The sequence below is a fragment of the Arvicanthis niloticus genome, chromosome 3 (assembly GCF_011762505.2).
Source record: "Arvicanthis niloticus isolate mArvNil1 chromosome 3, mArvNil1.pat.X, whole genome shotgun sequence".
NCBI classification, from domain to species: Eukaryota; Metazoa; Chordata; class Mammalia; order Rodentia; family Muridae; genus Arvicanthis; species Arvicanthis niloticus.
In genome coordinates, this window is record NC_047660.1 from 50,911,963 (window position 1) to 50,929,212 (window position 17,250).

The 17,250-nt window shown below is 36.0% G+C and overlaps 1 protein-coding gene across 1 annotated transcript in view; it reads left to right on the forward strand.

The window, feature by feature from the left end:
• Adamdec1 (ADAM like decysin 1) overlaps window positions 1-15,672 on the forward strand; it is a 28,562-nt gene extending 12,890 nt beyond the window's left edge. Inside the window, exons 7-16 of the mRNA XM_076930798.1 lie at window positions 122-198; window positions 5,008-5,194; window positions 5,411-5,470; window positions 6,669-6,740; window positions 7,004-7,170; window positions 7,533-7,614; window positions 8,201-8,331; window positions 9,531-9,705; window positions 12,958-13,043; window positions 14,391-15,672. Of these exons, the coding sequence (XP_076786913.1) occupies window positions 122-198; window positions 5,008-5,194; window positions 5,411-5,470; window positions 6,669-6,740; window positions 7,004-7,170; window positions 7,533-7,614; window positions 8,201-8,331; window positions 9,531-9,705; window positions 12,958-13,043; window positions 14,391-14,397 (1,044 nt within the window). The 3' untranslated portion in view covers window positions 14,398-15,672. The remainder of the gene's footprint in view (window positions 1-121; window positions 199-5,007; window positions 5,195-5,410; window positions 5,471-6,668; window positions 6,741-7,003; window positions 7,171-7,532; window positions 7,615-8,200; window positions 8,332-9,530; window positions 9,706-12,957; window positions 13,044-14,390) is intronic.
• The last annotated feature ends 1,578 nt before the right edge of the window (window positions 15,673-17,250 follow it).

Here is a 17,250-nt window from a genome sequence, read left to right on the forward strand (position 1 = left end):
TAGTTGTCATAACTGTGACCTATACACTCTCATCAATGATATGCCTCTGTGTGTGTGCATGCACACACATATGCATTTATAATGTCTATATTTCAACAATGAAATGTATTTTCTATTTTAGAAACCCTGCTACTATGAAGGCCACATCCAGAATGCAAGGGGATCTCTTGCCAGTATCAGTACCTGTGATGGGTTGAGGTGAGAAATGAAGTAGTAAATGCTAAGGGACATTTGTCACAGAGCCTTTAGTCTTCCTCATGTCTCCCTTTGTCTTCTTACTATTTTGGTTGTTTCTGTTCACTGCTGATTGCTGGATTAGGCTGAAGAATAAATTATCATGGTAAGTCACTTGGTTAACTGTTGCTCTAGAAGTCAGCCTGAGCTCTGTCAAAGCTACACCCTGACTCTGGAAAGTCTGCTAATCATTTCATAATTGGGGTAAATGGCCCAATGACATGTGTTCATTACCAAGTTTTTCTACCTCACCTCTGCAATCCACTGTGTCATATCTTCTTAACTAACATGTTACAAGTATAGCTTTTTTATCTAACATGTGATTAAAATGTGAAGTAAAATATGTAACTGTTATTTTAGCATGGTTCATATTTAGCATGACTTCACTTTTCCTATATTATAAAAGTACCCCCATGGACATAGATTTTATTACCTTTAAATATTTTAACATATGGAGTAACTTTCTAGTTCATAACTAAATAATTTAAGAGACATAGAGTCTTTAAGCTACTCTTAGTCCTAATTTGTTACCGGGCTGCTCTATTGAACTTTCTTTGTTCTCTCTAGGGTTTCTGAGTGACCAGTCATTTATTCCATTCTCCACTCTAGTCATAGCAACTGCCAAGAAATATGTAATGGATGAATAAGCAAACTATTGGAAAATATTGGACTAATAGATTCATGGTGTTAATATTAGAATAATAGGCTCATAGTATTAACTCCAAATTCTTTTCAATTGCTTCATTTCAGTTAGTCTTAAGAATATTCTGGGTAAATGACATAGGCTTTATTTTTTTCCTTTTTTTTCACTTTTGTTGAAAATAGGCTTTTTTTCCTCACATAATCATTCTTGATTATGACTCCCCGGCCCCACTCCTCCCATCGATTTCCACCCCCTTTTTGTCTCTGATTAGAAATAAATGGGCTACTAAAGAATAATATAATATGATAAAAAGAAAACAAATGCATCAGAATAGGGTAAAACAAACAAATAGAAAGAAAAGCGCTCAAGAAGAAACACAAGAAACAGATACAGATATGGATGATACAGATACAGATGAAAAAGATACAGATGATAAAACTTAGAGATGATGCAGATACAGATGATACAGACACAGAAACAGATACAGAGACCCACTCATCTGCACATTTTAAGAGTTTCATGAAAACACTAAACTGTAAGACATAATATATATTCAAAGGGCATGTAAGGTAAAAAGAGAGAAAAATAATAAAATAAAAAGAAGACAAACTTAAAAAAAAAAAAAAGCCCTAAAAGGACATCATGAGACAAAGAACCTGGAATGTCACTGTTGAGTTCATTTCTGTTGTCCATCTGTTGCTGGGCATGCAGCCTGCCCTTACAAGTAGTGAGACTCCCTTGGAGAAAACTAAACTTTCATTTCCAAGTGGTTAATGAAGAATATGGCTTCTGGGTTAGGGATGCTCTAGGACCTTAAGTGGTACAGACTGGTGTAGGCCCTGTGCATGCTGCCCCAGTCTCAGTGGGTTCATATGAGCATTGGTCCTGTTGATTCAGAGGACCTTGATTGATTGGTGCCTTCCATCCTCTTTGACTCTTTCACTCCCTCTGCCTCTTCTTCCTCAGGATTCTTAGAGCCCCAAGTGGAGGGGATTTGACCAAGACATTTAGTTTATGAATGATTATTCCACTCTCTGCATAATGTCTGGCTGTAGGTCTCTATTTGTACCCATCTATTGCAGAAAGAAGTTTCTCAGATGATGACTGAGCAAAACACTGATCTATGAGTATAGCCCAATGTCATTAAGAGTCATTCTATAGCTATATGTGTTTGGGGGTTTTGTTTGCTTGCATGCTTAGAGCATGTTTTGGTTGTACTTTAGGTCTCTAAGCTATCTAGTCTCAGGTTCCTGGTCACCTAAGCAGTGTCTCATGGAGTAGATCTTACATCAAATCAGATATTGGTTGGTTACTTCCATAAGATTTGTGCCACCCATTGCCTTAGCATATCTGACAAACAGAACCGCATCATAAATCAAAAGGTTTGTGGCTAGGTTGATGTTTACATTTCTCTTGTTAGCTTGTAGAGTAACTTCCTGTATCCAAGATGATAATCCTTAAGGGTAAAGGCTCTATGGCTCTATGGAGTACCAGTCTCCATGTTCAATGTGTTGTGTAGGTATTGTCTTCAACAGTGGGGCCTTGATGTCAGTTTTTGGGGATCAATATATATCCATGGCAACAGCCTGGATTATTTAGGGTTTGACATAGACATTTTTTGACCAACAATTCAATTTTATGTAACCCAATACTTGGAAAGCTTCATTGGGTGACAAGAGATGGCCAATTGGAGCTCTCTTTCTCCAATTATTTGGTGATTTTATTACCCTTCATATATATATATATATATATATATATATATATATATATATATATATATATGTATATATATACATATATATATGAATGTATATATGTATATGAATATATATATATATATATATATATATATATATATATATATATGGAGTAATCCATCCATAACTATCTATTCTATTTTTCTTTTCTAGGAGTTCTATCTGTACCCCTGGTGGTATAGGTTCTGTACCTAACCTCTGTGGTTCTACAGATTGTAGCTTGATTATCATTGACTTAACAGCTAAAATCCATGTATAAGCAAATACATATATTTCTGGGTCTGGGCTACCTTACTCAGGATAATATTTTTTTTCTAGTTCCATCCATTTACCTGTGAATTTCATTATGCCATTTAAAAACAGCTGAACAATTTTCCATTGTGTAAATGTAGCATATTTTTAATTTATTCATCTATTGAGAGACATTTGGGTTGTTTTCAGTTTCTGACTATTATGAATAGAATAGCAATGAATACAGTTGAGTAAGTGTCTTGTGGTAAATATAGATTAAGATAGATTCTTATCTTTCTGAGGAACTATCACACTAATTTCAAAAGTGGCTGTACAAGTTTGCACTCCCACCAGCAAAGAATTAATGTTCCTCTTACTCCTCACCAATGAAGACTGTCACTTGTTTTATTGCTCTTACCTATTCTGAAAAATGTAAGATGAAGTCTCAAAATAGTTGACTCCAATTTTCCTGATGGCTAACGATGGTGAATATGTCTTTAAATCTTTCTCAGCCATTTGATTTTCTCATTTTGAGAACTATCTTTAAACCTGTACCCTATTTTAAATTATTTATTTTTGTTTTCTTTTTTCATTTTATTTATTTATTTATTTATTTATTTATTTATATTCTTGCCAAATATTCATCCTATAAAATAATGCACTTTATTATCCATTTTCATATGTCTATCATGCACTTTGTGAGGGTGGTGGTGATATTTTTTTCTGCTGTTTGTTTTGTTTTCCTTTTTTATTTTTTCCAAATCTGCTTTTATACTATTTTAATTACATGCAAGTATTAAGGTCAGTTAAGGTCTAGGTTAAGGAACAAATAATACAATAGATGCAAATAGTCAAGGAACAACAAGCAAGGCAATAAATAAAGTCCCGTGATCACTCCCATGATCACTGTTTCTAAGGTGCTAATCAGGATGTTCAAGATATCTGAGCCTACTTCCCTGTCCCAATATGCCTGAAGCCTACTTCTTTGATCTAGCCTAAGATTTAGATTCCTGCCTGAAATTACTTCCTTGCATGACCCAATGTCAAATTCCTGCCTGAAGCCCATTTTCTTGTCCTTAGCCAATATCATATTTCTTCCAAGCAGCCCCCAAAGCTCTCCACATCTCCCCCTTTTTTATTTCATAAATAAGACTGAGCCTGTCTTAAGTCATTCTGACAAGAATGCCTTCCTTACCCATCGTGGAATATGCATTATCAAAAACAATGCACTTCTGTCTTAAGAGTTGGTAAGGCTCTGTGCAGAATCTTACCTGTCCTTGGCTTGACAACCTGTTAAACTAATAACTCTGTCTGGGGGTCGATTTTCAGTTTCAAGTTATGTTCTTTGGCCACCAACATGTTGATGTCGTTAAAGGCAAGCTTTAACACAATGGGCAGGACTAAAAGTATTCCCAGGATAAGAAAGGCTAGCATGACCAAGCTGTATCTGCCATTCTTGAAGCTTGACCAAGATGAAAATATTGACCTCAGGCCATGGATAATTTTATCAGTCTTCAGCAAAGCTCAGCATAGCAGCATTCTTTAAATTCATAATCTCACTATGCAAAGTTAAAACATCCAGAGAGGTGTTAGAATTATGTTGAGTACACTGCAAGTGTCTTTGAACTTTTTCCCAATTATAGTGACTGTCATTGCACTTTTAGAAGTAAAACAAATCCATTGGTATTTGGCATGGCACTCGAGATGGCTCCTTACTTTTAGACTCTGAACCTCCTCTCCAACAATTTGAATAGTATCATACAGATCTTGTTGTTGATTTCTTGATATCTAAGGTTTTTTAGTTTTTTATACATTTTGGATATTATCCCCTTTATTGGATGTAGAGTTGGTAAAAATCTTTTTCCATTCTCTAGGCTGCTGCTTTGTATGAATGAATGATGGCCTCCTTTGCTGTACAGAAGATTTTCAGTTTCATGAGGTTCCATTTGTTAGTTGTTGACCTTCATTTCAATATTGGGCAAATAATGGATATAACTTGAATAATTAGGTGTTGGTCACAGAGTCTTTGACTGAAAAATGTATGTGTGAAAATGGGATGGAGGGAGAATACCACTCCATTCTGAGTGGGATGTATGAATGGGTATGTCAGGGCATCCTAATACACAATCTCATATCCCACAGAGGGTACTTCACACATCGTGATCAGTGGTATCAAATAAAGCCTCTACAAAGCACTGATGAGGGAGAACATGCTGTTCTTCCATACAGCATGGAGGAACCAAACACAGCTAATTACAAGGATGGTGAGAAGCAAGTTGTCAGGAAACGAAGCCATCTTCGAACTTCCAGGTCACTCAAAAGCCCAAATGTAAGTATAGTTTTTTTTTCAGACTATGTATTTTGATTGTCTAAGCAAGGATCTGAGACACATAAGTGTGTTCTGAAATGGCTAGTCTGAAAAAAAAAAAAAAAACAAACCTCTATTAAATTACTCTTATTTATTTTGGAAGAAAAATTGTAAGTACCTGAATCATTGTGAGTAGAGATGAGTATTAATGAGGTTCTCTTGTTATTTGTAAAACAGGAAAACTTACCTCAGGGACAGAAGTACATTGGTCTCTTTTTGGTGCTGGATAATGCCTATGTGAGTATGAAAGATGGCTATCTCTTACTTAGTTCTTTCAACTTATAAGTTGACTTAAATGTAAAAGAAGATGTAAGCCTTTTTACTTAACAATTAGTTTTTGTTCAACTAGATTTCCTGGCTGCTTTGGTTGCTTGTTTGACAAAAGTGTTCACCCATGCCATCCACTTATTATCCATCAATTAACAAATATTTATATAATGGCAATATGCTTAATACCATATAGCTATGTTCTAGTTTGCTTTCTGTTGCTCTGGTAAACAGCATGATCAAAGAAACTTGGAGAAGGAAGGGTTTATATGGTTTGCAAGCTACAGTTCATTGTTGAGGGAAGCTAAGGCAGAAGCTTAAGGTAAGAATGTAAGTAGCGGCCATACAGGAGCACTACTATTAGCTTGCTTCCCTGGCTTGCTCAGCTACATTTCTTATACAGCTCACGTTCAACTGCCTAGGGATAGTGCAGGCCACAGTGGACTGGACCCTCCCACATCAATAATCAATCAATAAAATTTTCCATAGAGATGCTCACAGGCCAATCAGATGAAGGCTCTTCTTCAATAATGATTCTTCTTAGGTGACTCTATATTGTGTCAAGTCAACAGAAACTAACCATAACATACCTGTAACCAATCAACCATAAAAAATTTTAAAGAGAAGTATTTTAATAAAATGTTAGATTATTTTAATATTTTACCATAAAATATAAATATCAATTTAATAGGTATTATATAAATATGAACACAGAACTCTATATAAATATAGAGAAGCTAGAGCTTATATTGCTTCATATCCAAACCTGAATTAATTGAGTTGGTGCAAAAATATTTAAGCCATTAAGTTGAAGTATTCAACTTGAACATGAATAAAAAAGCCAGTTCTAATCCTGTAGTCCCAGTTTGGATATATAAGTTTGATAGCATCCTGACTACATAGTGGGCATCTACCTCATACCAAACTAAACCAAAAACAAAGAGAAAGATTGAGGACACTGTAATTTCTCATGAATACTTAATTCTTATCTTATCAAAACCTCTATTTTAAGTAGAATTTGTTGAAATAGAAGATATGAGGTAGTCATGGATTGAATAGACATTAACTATGTTACAAGCATATGAATTTTCTATTTAATCCTGTACCCATAAGCCTTCTCACTTCAATTTTATTTTAATATTGTACTTTTGTATTTTGTAATTTTCAGTATAAAATGTATAATGGGAATGTGACTCAGATGAGAAGCTTTGTGTTCGAGGTGCTAAATCTGCTCAATGTGGTAAGGCATTTGTCATGTATGTGTGTTTCCACACCTGTGCTTGGGGCTTCCCTGTGGCTTTCACTGTAAAGGGCTAAGAATCACCTAAGGGCAAGATTCCATCCAAACAAAAAGCATATACAGTAACAAAGTTTTCTTCTATAATTTCTGTTTTCAATATGGAAACTTAGAGTGAATATTACATCCTTTTATCTATCACTTGTGGTCAACAAGAGCACTAAAAGGAATCCTGGGTGTTTTCATGAAATTTATTCTTTTCACAGATTTATAAAACCATAGACATTCAAGTATCTTTGGTGGGCATGGAGATTTGGTCTGACCGTGATAAGATAAAGGTGGAACCCAACCTTGGTGCCACATTCACAAACTTCATGAGATGGCATTATTCTAACCTTGGAAAAAGAATCCATAACCATGCCCAGCTTCTCAGGTGAATCCTTCTTGCCAGGGTGGGGATACACAGGCAGAATCTATGGTTATCTCCAGGGTTTCTTGACAAGAATTTCTGCTTAGTCATATCTCTCCAGTAAGTTGTGAGTGGCCTGATGTTTCTATCATTAGCAATTGGGCCTTGAAGTATTTGAAGGTCCTTATAAGGTAAATAAAACAATACTTGGATACAGAATATCCACCTGTAATTATGAGGCTGTAATATTATAGAGGCTGTCCTGGGGCCCCATGAACATACAGAAGGCTAGTAGACACCAAAGGAGGTCTATGACATTATTACTAAAAGCTACTGTACTGGTTTCAGAGTCAGATTGTAATGGGTTCTCTCTACCTTTCACACAGTGGAGCTAGCTTCCGCCATGGACGTGTGGGAATGGCAGCTGCAAATTCCTTGTGTACTACATCTTCAGTGTCTGTAATTGAGGTTTGTATACTTTTACTAAGACATCCTGTAATTTCACCTCTATGAAAATGGGCATAATATACTATACCACAATAATCACCATGGCCATCATCTGAATTGATAAATCAAAGTAGAAATAAAACCATTATTGAACATTGCTCTGAAGAATTATTGGACTATGAATACTAGCCTGGCAAAGGACTCATGCTTCAGTTCATACCAAAAAATAAGGACCACATCCTGAGTAGAAAGGGGAGCCAGGTTACCTCCATGGCCTCAGATAGCTATGTAAGTTCATACCATGACACCTAACAGCATTTATTATTAACAGCATAGAGAATGCAATTAATCTAATCCTGGTTTACTGAGAATTCAGGGTCTAGTAGCTCCTTTGTCATTGATTGAGCTTGAACACAGACCTAGTGCTTGTATTCATAATGAGCCAATCATATCAGGCCCACCAGGCAAGCAGCAGTGTTAGAAAAATGAACTTATGGATACACTATTCTTCTTCTCTTAAGTTATTCATATTAGACATTATGATTTGAGAAGAACTGAGAAATAATTTAATAAAATAAGAACTAACAGATGCTTCTATTTTTTCCAGGCTAAAAAAAAGAATAATGTGGCTCTCGTTGCACTGATGTCACATGAGTTGGGCCACGCACTTGGTATGCAAGATGTTCCATATTACACCAAATGTCCCTCTGGCAGCTGTGTGATGAATCAGTACCTGAGGTAAGATGGTATCATCCCAAAGTAAAGAGAAAAGTCACCTTTCCTAAATAGTTTAAATGATCTGTGCATATGTGGGAGGAGCATCTTCTTCCAAAGGATGGGTATCCTAATAATTCAACCTCTAGCTTCTTCATGGACATATATTTGCCAAATTCAAGATTCATTTATTAAGATTTCTGAATATCCAACCACAGAGTTTATTATGGGTACTACTATGTCATTTTAACTTAGGGTTGTTTTAATTTAAAGTGATACCATATTTTCCTAAAAGAATACCAATCTGATTAAGATGATAGTTTTACTAAAAAATACCCAAGATAAATATGTCTTTATCCCCATCACCAACAGAATAGTCTATTTTAGCAGGGTCACTTATTATCTGGTACTGACAGCTACCATACCAAGACTGGGGATATACCAATGAATATAGTGTGTTTTGTTCTTGAGGTGCTCATATATGAGAAGTTTGTCCATGGATCACAAGAATCTCCATTTATTTCTTTTAACTATATCATTACTGCTGTCTCTTACTGCTTACCCCTCAGTGTGGGATGAGTAGATGATAACAGTGGTAACACTAATCTCTCTTGTTGCTTTGGATAGCCTTGAACTACTGTGATGGTTAGCTTTAATTGTTAACCTCATACAATCTAGAATCATCTGGGAAAAGATTCTCAGTGACCAATTGTCTGCATTGAGCGTCTTATGGGGGATTGTCTTGGGGATTAATATGGAAGACCCAACTGACTTTGGGTGACACTACTCCGTAGGATAAGGGTCTTGAACTGTATAAAAGTAGAGAAATAGAGCTGAGCAAAAGCAAGCGAGTGAGCATGCATGCATCCATTTCTCTTTGCTGTTGACTGGATGTGATATGACTAGCTGTTTTGACTTCTTATTTATCTTCTAAGTTGCTTTGTGTCAAGGTGTTTTATCACGGAAATGAAGTTAGAACAATTACAATGTGTTTAAATTCTTTCCTCTTTTCTTCTGGATTGCTAGGAGAAAACATTCAAATAGAATATTATATATGCTTTACCACCCACCTACCTACCATAGGAACACAGAGATGTCCTGGGTGTTGGCTAATGTGTAGTTTCCACTGAAGTGGGTCCCATAGTGAGATGCACCAGATTCTTCTGTTTGTTACCCACAAGCTTCTATACTGCATATCATGGTATTCTATTTTTCTGTTATAGTTCAAAATTCCCCAAGGATTTCAGTACCGTCAGCCGCACACTTTTTCAAGGATTCCTTTCATCTAGAAATGTAAGGTGTCTGCTGCTGGCACCTGACCCTAAAAACATAATAAAACCATCATGTGGAAACCGACTTCTGGACACAGGAGAAGGATGCGACTGTGGATCTCCTGAGGTATGAAAACACATAAGATTCAAAGTTGTATTTATTAAGATTTTAAAACAGAGCTATTTGGGTAAAACTTATACACTTTATTTTTTTCATTTTCTTTTTTTCTAAGATTTTTTATGTTTTACTTGTGTGTGTGTGTGTGTGTGTGTGTGTATGTGTGTGTGTGTGTGTTTATATGCACACCTTGAAGACCAGAAGAGGGTATCAGATTCCTTAAAACTGGAGATCCAGGGGGCTTTGAACTGGCAAACTTGCGTCCTGACATCTGAGCCCTCATCCTCAAGATTATGCAGCATGTGCTCCTAGCTGCAGAGCCATCTCTATTGTCCCCTTTTCTTTTTGTAGTGCTCCTTTAGAAATTTGTTCTGAAGAAAAAAAATGGTACCATTATCAGAGGGTGACATAGATTTATTGGTGTTTTGTGTTTTGATTTTGATCTTAGTTAATTATCCTATGAATAGCACTTAAAAAAAGATGGGATAGGGGGTTCCTGGGTGGTGGGGGGAATAGGGTGAGGGGATAAAATCTGAAATGTATTTTTAAAAAACCCCAATAGAATCTGTTTACGACATAAGAGTACAAAGCCAAATGTAAAGAAGTGAGCCATTACCCATAGCATGCCACATTCCTTGTCGACACTGGATTCAGAAACGCCTAAGTTTCAGGCCACAGTCAGTCCTGTGTTGAACAGTCAGTCACATAGCTAGATGGAAGGCCTCCTCATGGGGATTTTCTCCTTTTTCACAAAATCAGCATGTGACATAGGGAGGTGATAATACAAAAAAAGGAAATTTAAAAATTGCATGAACCAATAGCGTACAGGCTCCTAGCACAGACCATCTAAACACTGGTTCCCAACCTGTGGGTTGGGATGACTTTGGAGTTGAATGACACTTTCACAGGGGTCACCTAAGACCATTGGAAATCACATATATTTACATTATGATTCATAACAGTAACTGATTATAGTTATGAAATAACAAAAATAATTTTATGGTTAGGGGTCAATATAATGTAAGAAACTGTGTTAAAGGGTCTCAGAATTAGGAAGGTTGGGAATGACGGCTCTAGGGTGATGGCTATTTTGATTTCACTAATGTTTATATAATTCCAAGGCAGCTGCTGCATCAATAAATGCCTAGGAATGATGCCTATAATTTCCTGTTTATTTCTTCCTTTTTCTGAGACAGAGTTTTACATTTTAGTCCAGGATGGCCTCCAGTGCACAATCCTCCTGCACTCATGAGTGCTGGAATTGCAGGCATATACCACTATGTGTGGCTCATATGAGGCTTCTAGAGGATTCTACTTTGTGATCTTACATTATTTTTAAGATCTAAAAAGGTATTCATGCTAGAAGAGACTTAAATGAGACAGGCTGTAAAGTACTCCATAGACTACATGTTATTTGTTTTGCAAAACAAATCCACAAATTAGAGATTGCCATTATCCTTAATTAGAAAAATAAAGCTCATGAAACCCATGAGTTCAGAGGCCAGAGCTCATAACTGGTGAACACAAGTGAAACTTGTGATTTACCCTTTATGTTTGACAGCTGTCAGACAGTGTAGAAAGAGTCTTAGGTTTTGGTGTCTCCGTGCATTTATTCAGAAGTTTGAATTGTGTATCAGAGTTTTAATGTAGATTTGTCAGAATTTGATTGCTTATTTTAAAGTATTTTCATATTTTCTTTTGTGGCATTTAAGATTTTTCTTTCTGATATAAGTTAAAAGTCCTTGATATTACCATTGGTGTTATTTTATTATTATCATGAACAATTATCTTACTGATTTGTCAAATATTTTTAATCATTGACCTCAATTTTTTATGTAGGGAATTATATCTCACACACAATGAAAGTATGGTTTATACTTTTTGGTTATTATGTCTTCATATCTTTTGTGTGTCTTGGTATTTATTAAATTTTCCATAAAATATACATTATGAAGAATTTTTGCTCTATCTTTCATATTGGATTTTATTATTGGATGTGGTTTTGACTATTTGTTGTCTATACTTATTAATGATAATGGTCTATTATTTATCCACAGTGTATAAGTGTGCAAAATCATGTTTTAATACCTCAATTTTGGATGCCAAAATTTTCTGCTAATTTTGCTACTTACCAAAATGTCAGGACTTGTTTGTCCTTTAAGTCCCTTAATTTGGTGGATTTCATTTCTTTCATTTGTATGACCAGGAACCCTTACATTTTGGACTAAGAAAACTCACACAGATGAAGTAGTTATTATATTGATAAATTTGAGTTTAAAAGATATATTGTTTTGTGTTGTACATATGCATACATGCATGTGTAGGTGTGTGCATGCATACATGTGTGCTTGTATGTGTGTGTATGTGTGTGCATATGTGTGTATGTGAGTGTGATCATTACACATTTCAATAACATTATTAGCCAGGTGTAGTAAAAAAAAAACAAATTTTAATTTTATTTTTTCTCTATTTTCACATCATTTGGATAGTTAAAAAAAGTTCATCCTTGAAAATTTTGACAGATTAAAGTGTCTATTTTGTCTCTAGGCAAAATTTACTTGAAAAAAATATTTGTGACCTCCACCCCTTGGTCTTTGAAGACAGTGTTCACTGAGCACAGTGTTTCTTCCTGTTACTGACTTTCTATGGTTATTGTCACTGGAATTGGTGCAAGAGAGTAAATAGTTTTAAAATGGGAAACTTCTCTGATGAGGCCCAAGAGCTGTGCTAGGTGTAAAAATGTGAATTTAGAGGGCAGTTCAATTATGCCTAGTTAGCAGGATAATAGTTACTTTTAACCCTAGATCTTATAAACTCCTCAGCCAAGGATTCTTGGCTAGGTTACCAGAGTCCAGGCATGAATTTCCTGCCGTGTCCAGGTAGAAAGCAGTTGGTTACCTCCATAACATTTGGTTACACTGCAGTGGATGGCTCCACACCTAGGTGTACATAGGTTTCTAAAAGTAGACAAAAGCCAGAAATGGTGGTAATACTCAGGAGGCACAGGCAGGCAGATATGAAAGTTTAAGGCTAGTTAAGTCTACATAAGATGTTCTAGGACAGGCTGGATCATGTGGAGAGAACTTGTCATTCATATATATATATATATATATATATATATATATATATATATATGCCATATATATGTCAAGATACATTATATGAAATTCTCAAATAATTAATAATTATTATACTTTAAAAGTGAAATTTTAACAGTTATCTTGTACTAAATACAGGGATTGTTTTGTTTATTCTTTGAAGGAATGTACCAATCTTTGCTGTGAGCCCCTGACATGTAGACTGAAATCTCAACCTGACTGCAGAGAAGAAGCATCCAACCACATCACGTAAGTACCATCTTCTCTCTGTTCTCCAAAGGTCTTCTCACTTTTCTTTGAGGTTTGAAAAGATGTCCCACTGGGTTCAACTATGCACTTAAAATGAGATTCACTTACATTTTTTAAATGACTTAATTTTGTCGTGGAGAAAGAATGCATTATACATAAAACAGGTTATGTGGTTGGTCATACCCATATAAGAAAATGGGATACCCTGATATTTATGAAAGTAGGGTTTCTGGAAATGGTGCTAAAATTGGTATAATTTCCTATAGTTAACAAGTTAATATGAAAAGGGTTAAAGTATATTTTTGACAAGACTTGATTGATGAGCACAATTCATTGCTTCTTTAGATGATAGGTATCATTTGCAAGGTGGTCAGAAAATCAGTAGCATTTAAGAACTCAATGTAAAATTTAACAGTTTTATTCTCTTTTAAAATGCATGTAATTAAAATGGTATAAAAGCATAAAAAAGGAGGGGAATGGAATAGGGGGTTCTAGCCAGGGGAAATGGGGAAATGGGATGACATATGTATTGTAGACAAATAAAAATCCAATAAAAAATTAAAAACAAAAAACAAAAATAAAAAAATAAATAAAATGCCTCAGTGGAATAGAGCCCAGGTATTGAGGGTGTTTTACAGACCAGTGTGACTTGGGTTAGAGGCTTGGTATTTAGTATTAGAGTTTTGTTTGAGTGTAAAATAATCTCTGTATATAAAGTCTATAATAATAACCAATGTCAGAAAGCTGGGATTTAGGATACGTGATGGGGAATGAGTTATTCTATGCCCTTTTCTCAGAAATTTCCTGGAATTAAAACTGCCGGGAGAGTAAAATAAAATAATTAATTGCAGCACCATTCAAGAATCACTTCCTCAGGAAGGAAGCAAGGTCAAAGGAAAGGGATGATTCCTTATCTATTTACTAAGCAGTTTTGAATACTTCATTGAACTACAATGTAGGTCCACTTTGCAGAGTACTCTAGAAATCATGCCAAGACCCAAAGCAGAGTATATGAAAAGTAAAAGGCAGAACAAAAATCTTAGTTCCTTAGAGGGCTGGAATGATAGGTAACTATTCCTATTCTGTGTAAAATGGGCAGCTTAATATCATTGGAAGAACTTGGACTCAGCACATTTAAATTCTAGTCTTAATTCTGCAAAACTACTGTGGGATTTAAGACAAGTTACTGAATTCCTTTTCTTCTTGTTCAGTGGAACTACTGATGTGCTCTCCTTGTGTGACTGGATGTGTTGCTTGAAGTCTTTATCAATTTTCATTTGTGACAGTCCATAATGTTTTATCAGTATAATAACCAGTGTTTCTGGTGTTTTGATTTTCTTTAATTAGACAATGATCCAGTGTCTAATTCACAGAGAAGCTACTCTGCCAGAGCAGAAGTCCAGAACCTGCCTCCGCCATTAAGCCTGCCTAGCTTCATTTTGTGCATCTATACAGACAGAACTCTATGTGCTGTGTTCTCTGTGAACCCATTAATTCAATCACTGAACAATAATATCCCAAACTACATTTATATCTGTAGTGAATATGTAGACATTTTCTTTTCATTCTTCCCTAAATAATAGATAATAAATAATAGACATTTTCTTCTCATTCTTCCCTAAATAATAGATAATAAATAATATGTGTAGCATTTTTTTAGATTGAGTGTTGGAAGTAGTCTCAAGATGACAAGATACTTAGAAGAATTTTAGTAGTTGTATGCAAATATACTCCAGTTCTAAAAAAGATCATTAGTCCAGAGATATGGTATCTGTGTGGTCTTGGAGCCAAATCCTAGTGGACACTGAAGGAAGATCTTTGCCTTTCTCTTTCCATTCTATTTTATGTGTTTCTGCTAGTCCAGCCAACAGGTAAATAGACACATTTAGAGATGCCGTTTGCTCATTCAAGTCTTATCTGTAGTGTGAATGTGAGGAGCCTGAAGGTGTGGCTTTAGTTTCACTCTTTGGAGAACAAAATAGATGAACCTTTGCTGAAATTCATCAACATATTTCACAGAATTGTTGAGTTAGTCCCCAGATGCAAAATGACAAGTAATTTAACCCTAAATCTCTTTGTTCCTGTGGTGTAGGAAACAAAGCATATCACCTGCTGAGGGAGGGAGGGAACTAACAGATAGAACAGAGCCCTTGCTGTTTCTTGGCACCAATTTGTCTTAACATCCTGTAAGTGTCCATGATTTTCTGTCTCATGGGAATATTGGTCACATTCAAACACTTTTCTTTTTTTTTTCTTTCTTTCTTTTTTTCTTTTCTTTTTTTTTTTTTTTTGGGTTTTCGAGACAGGGTTTGGCCTTGGCTGTCCTGGAACTCACTCTGTAGACCAGGCTGGCCTCGAACTCAGAAATCCTCCTGCCTCTGCCTCCCAAGTACTGGGATTAAAGGCGTGCACCACCACCGCCCGGCTCAAACACTTTTCATTTGAGCAAATAGAGTTTCTCACACATTTCTTTTGCTATCATATATAAGAATTATTTTTGAGAAGTCTGTGTTGCTTGTTTCTTAGTGGAAATGGAAAAACAAGGCTTCATTCATTGGTTTTTTAATAAACTACACTATCAATAAAAATAATAATTTCTGTGTGGTCATTAAAAATATTTATTTTCAAACACGTGTGTGTGTGTGTGTGTGTGTGTGTGTGTGTGTGTGTGTGTATGTGTGTGTGTGTGTGTGTGAAATTCCTGGTTATTACTCATCTTAAAACTAATCTGCCTCAGTTATGTCTCACCCTAAAAAATGTGGGCAGCAGGAAAAGGGTAAAGTAGAAAGAACCTTACCAATTCTACCCAATAGCATACAAAGACAAGACAGGATATTTTCATAAAAGGGTCAGACTTAGTCCCAAATGGTTTTAAACTCTAAGTCCTAAAATGTTGCTGGACTTAATTTCCTGTTAAATAAATTTTATCATGAAAAGGCTCACTTTGATGTTGTTGTTGTTGTTGTTTAGTATTTACATTATACTTAAATTACAGTATCTTTACTCTCCCTTTCCTCCCTTCAAACTTTCCTAAATATCTCTCCCCATTTTTCTCAAATCTGTGGTCTCTTTTTCTTTCATCAATTATTATTGCATGCATATGTGAATTTGTATGCACATACATTACTATATACAACCTGCTGAATCCATATTATGTTTTGTGTATGTGTGTTTTCAGGACTGACTGTTTGGCCCTGCACAGCCAATTGATGTGCTCTTTCCTGGGCGGGGCCACCTCTCCATCTCCAGCATTACTCAGTTGCCTATATTTTTTTCTGTAGGGTTGAGGCATTATGGGCTTTCCCCATCTATTTTAATAGAAAATGAACATAGATATTAGGATGGTGACAATTGACATGTCACCAAATCAACAATGAAATATCGTCTATGAAATTATTTTAGGGTAGGTAGTTATTACTAAGGTCATAAAATTCTTAAGAGAGCCATTGCTGAGTATAGGGGTTGAGTCTGATGCTAAGGTCCTGTTCCCCAATTGGTTTTCCATTTATCAATCAAGTTGCCAGGTGCCAATTGTTGGGTGGAAGGAAACAGGCAGAACTTCCAGGTCTCCACAGGAGAGGGAGGAGACACAGGAAAAGAAAAGACTTTTGCCATACTTCAGAGGGACAAAAGGTGACCAGCCATGTGAGATCTCGAGTGGAGCCGCTTCTCCAGGTGGAAGGTTAGGTAGGGTGTTGAGCTAGGACTAAAGGTAAGGGAGCAACTGAAGCTAGGGCAGGTTGAGAGGTAAAGAGCTAAGAGTGTTGCGAAGGGCACACTAGCCAAGGAAGGCTTAGAAGAGCCTAGCAATTGAGCCAATAAGGCAGATTGAAATTGAGCAATGTGTGTGTCTATGTTTTTCATCGGTGGATCTAAAACTCTCTGGGCAGGGACTGGTAGTGTGACCCATTCCCAGAGCTTAAGGCAGAGTAGCAAAAACTACACTCTACAGATCGCACATAACATGGAAGGCAAGAATCCACTAGTAATTTATGAATTCTTGGATAGATTACACACACACACACACACACACAGTGATATAGAAAAATAGGGTGAAGAACTGGTTTCTCATTGGAGCATGACTCCAGGGCATGAAAATTTGAATAAAAGAACACAGGGAGAACCTCAGCTTAGAGACACTAGAAGCTCCTGCTATGCAAAGAAACAGGCCAGCTGCTCTAAGGCAATGAGAGACAAACAACAAAAG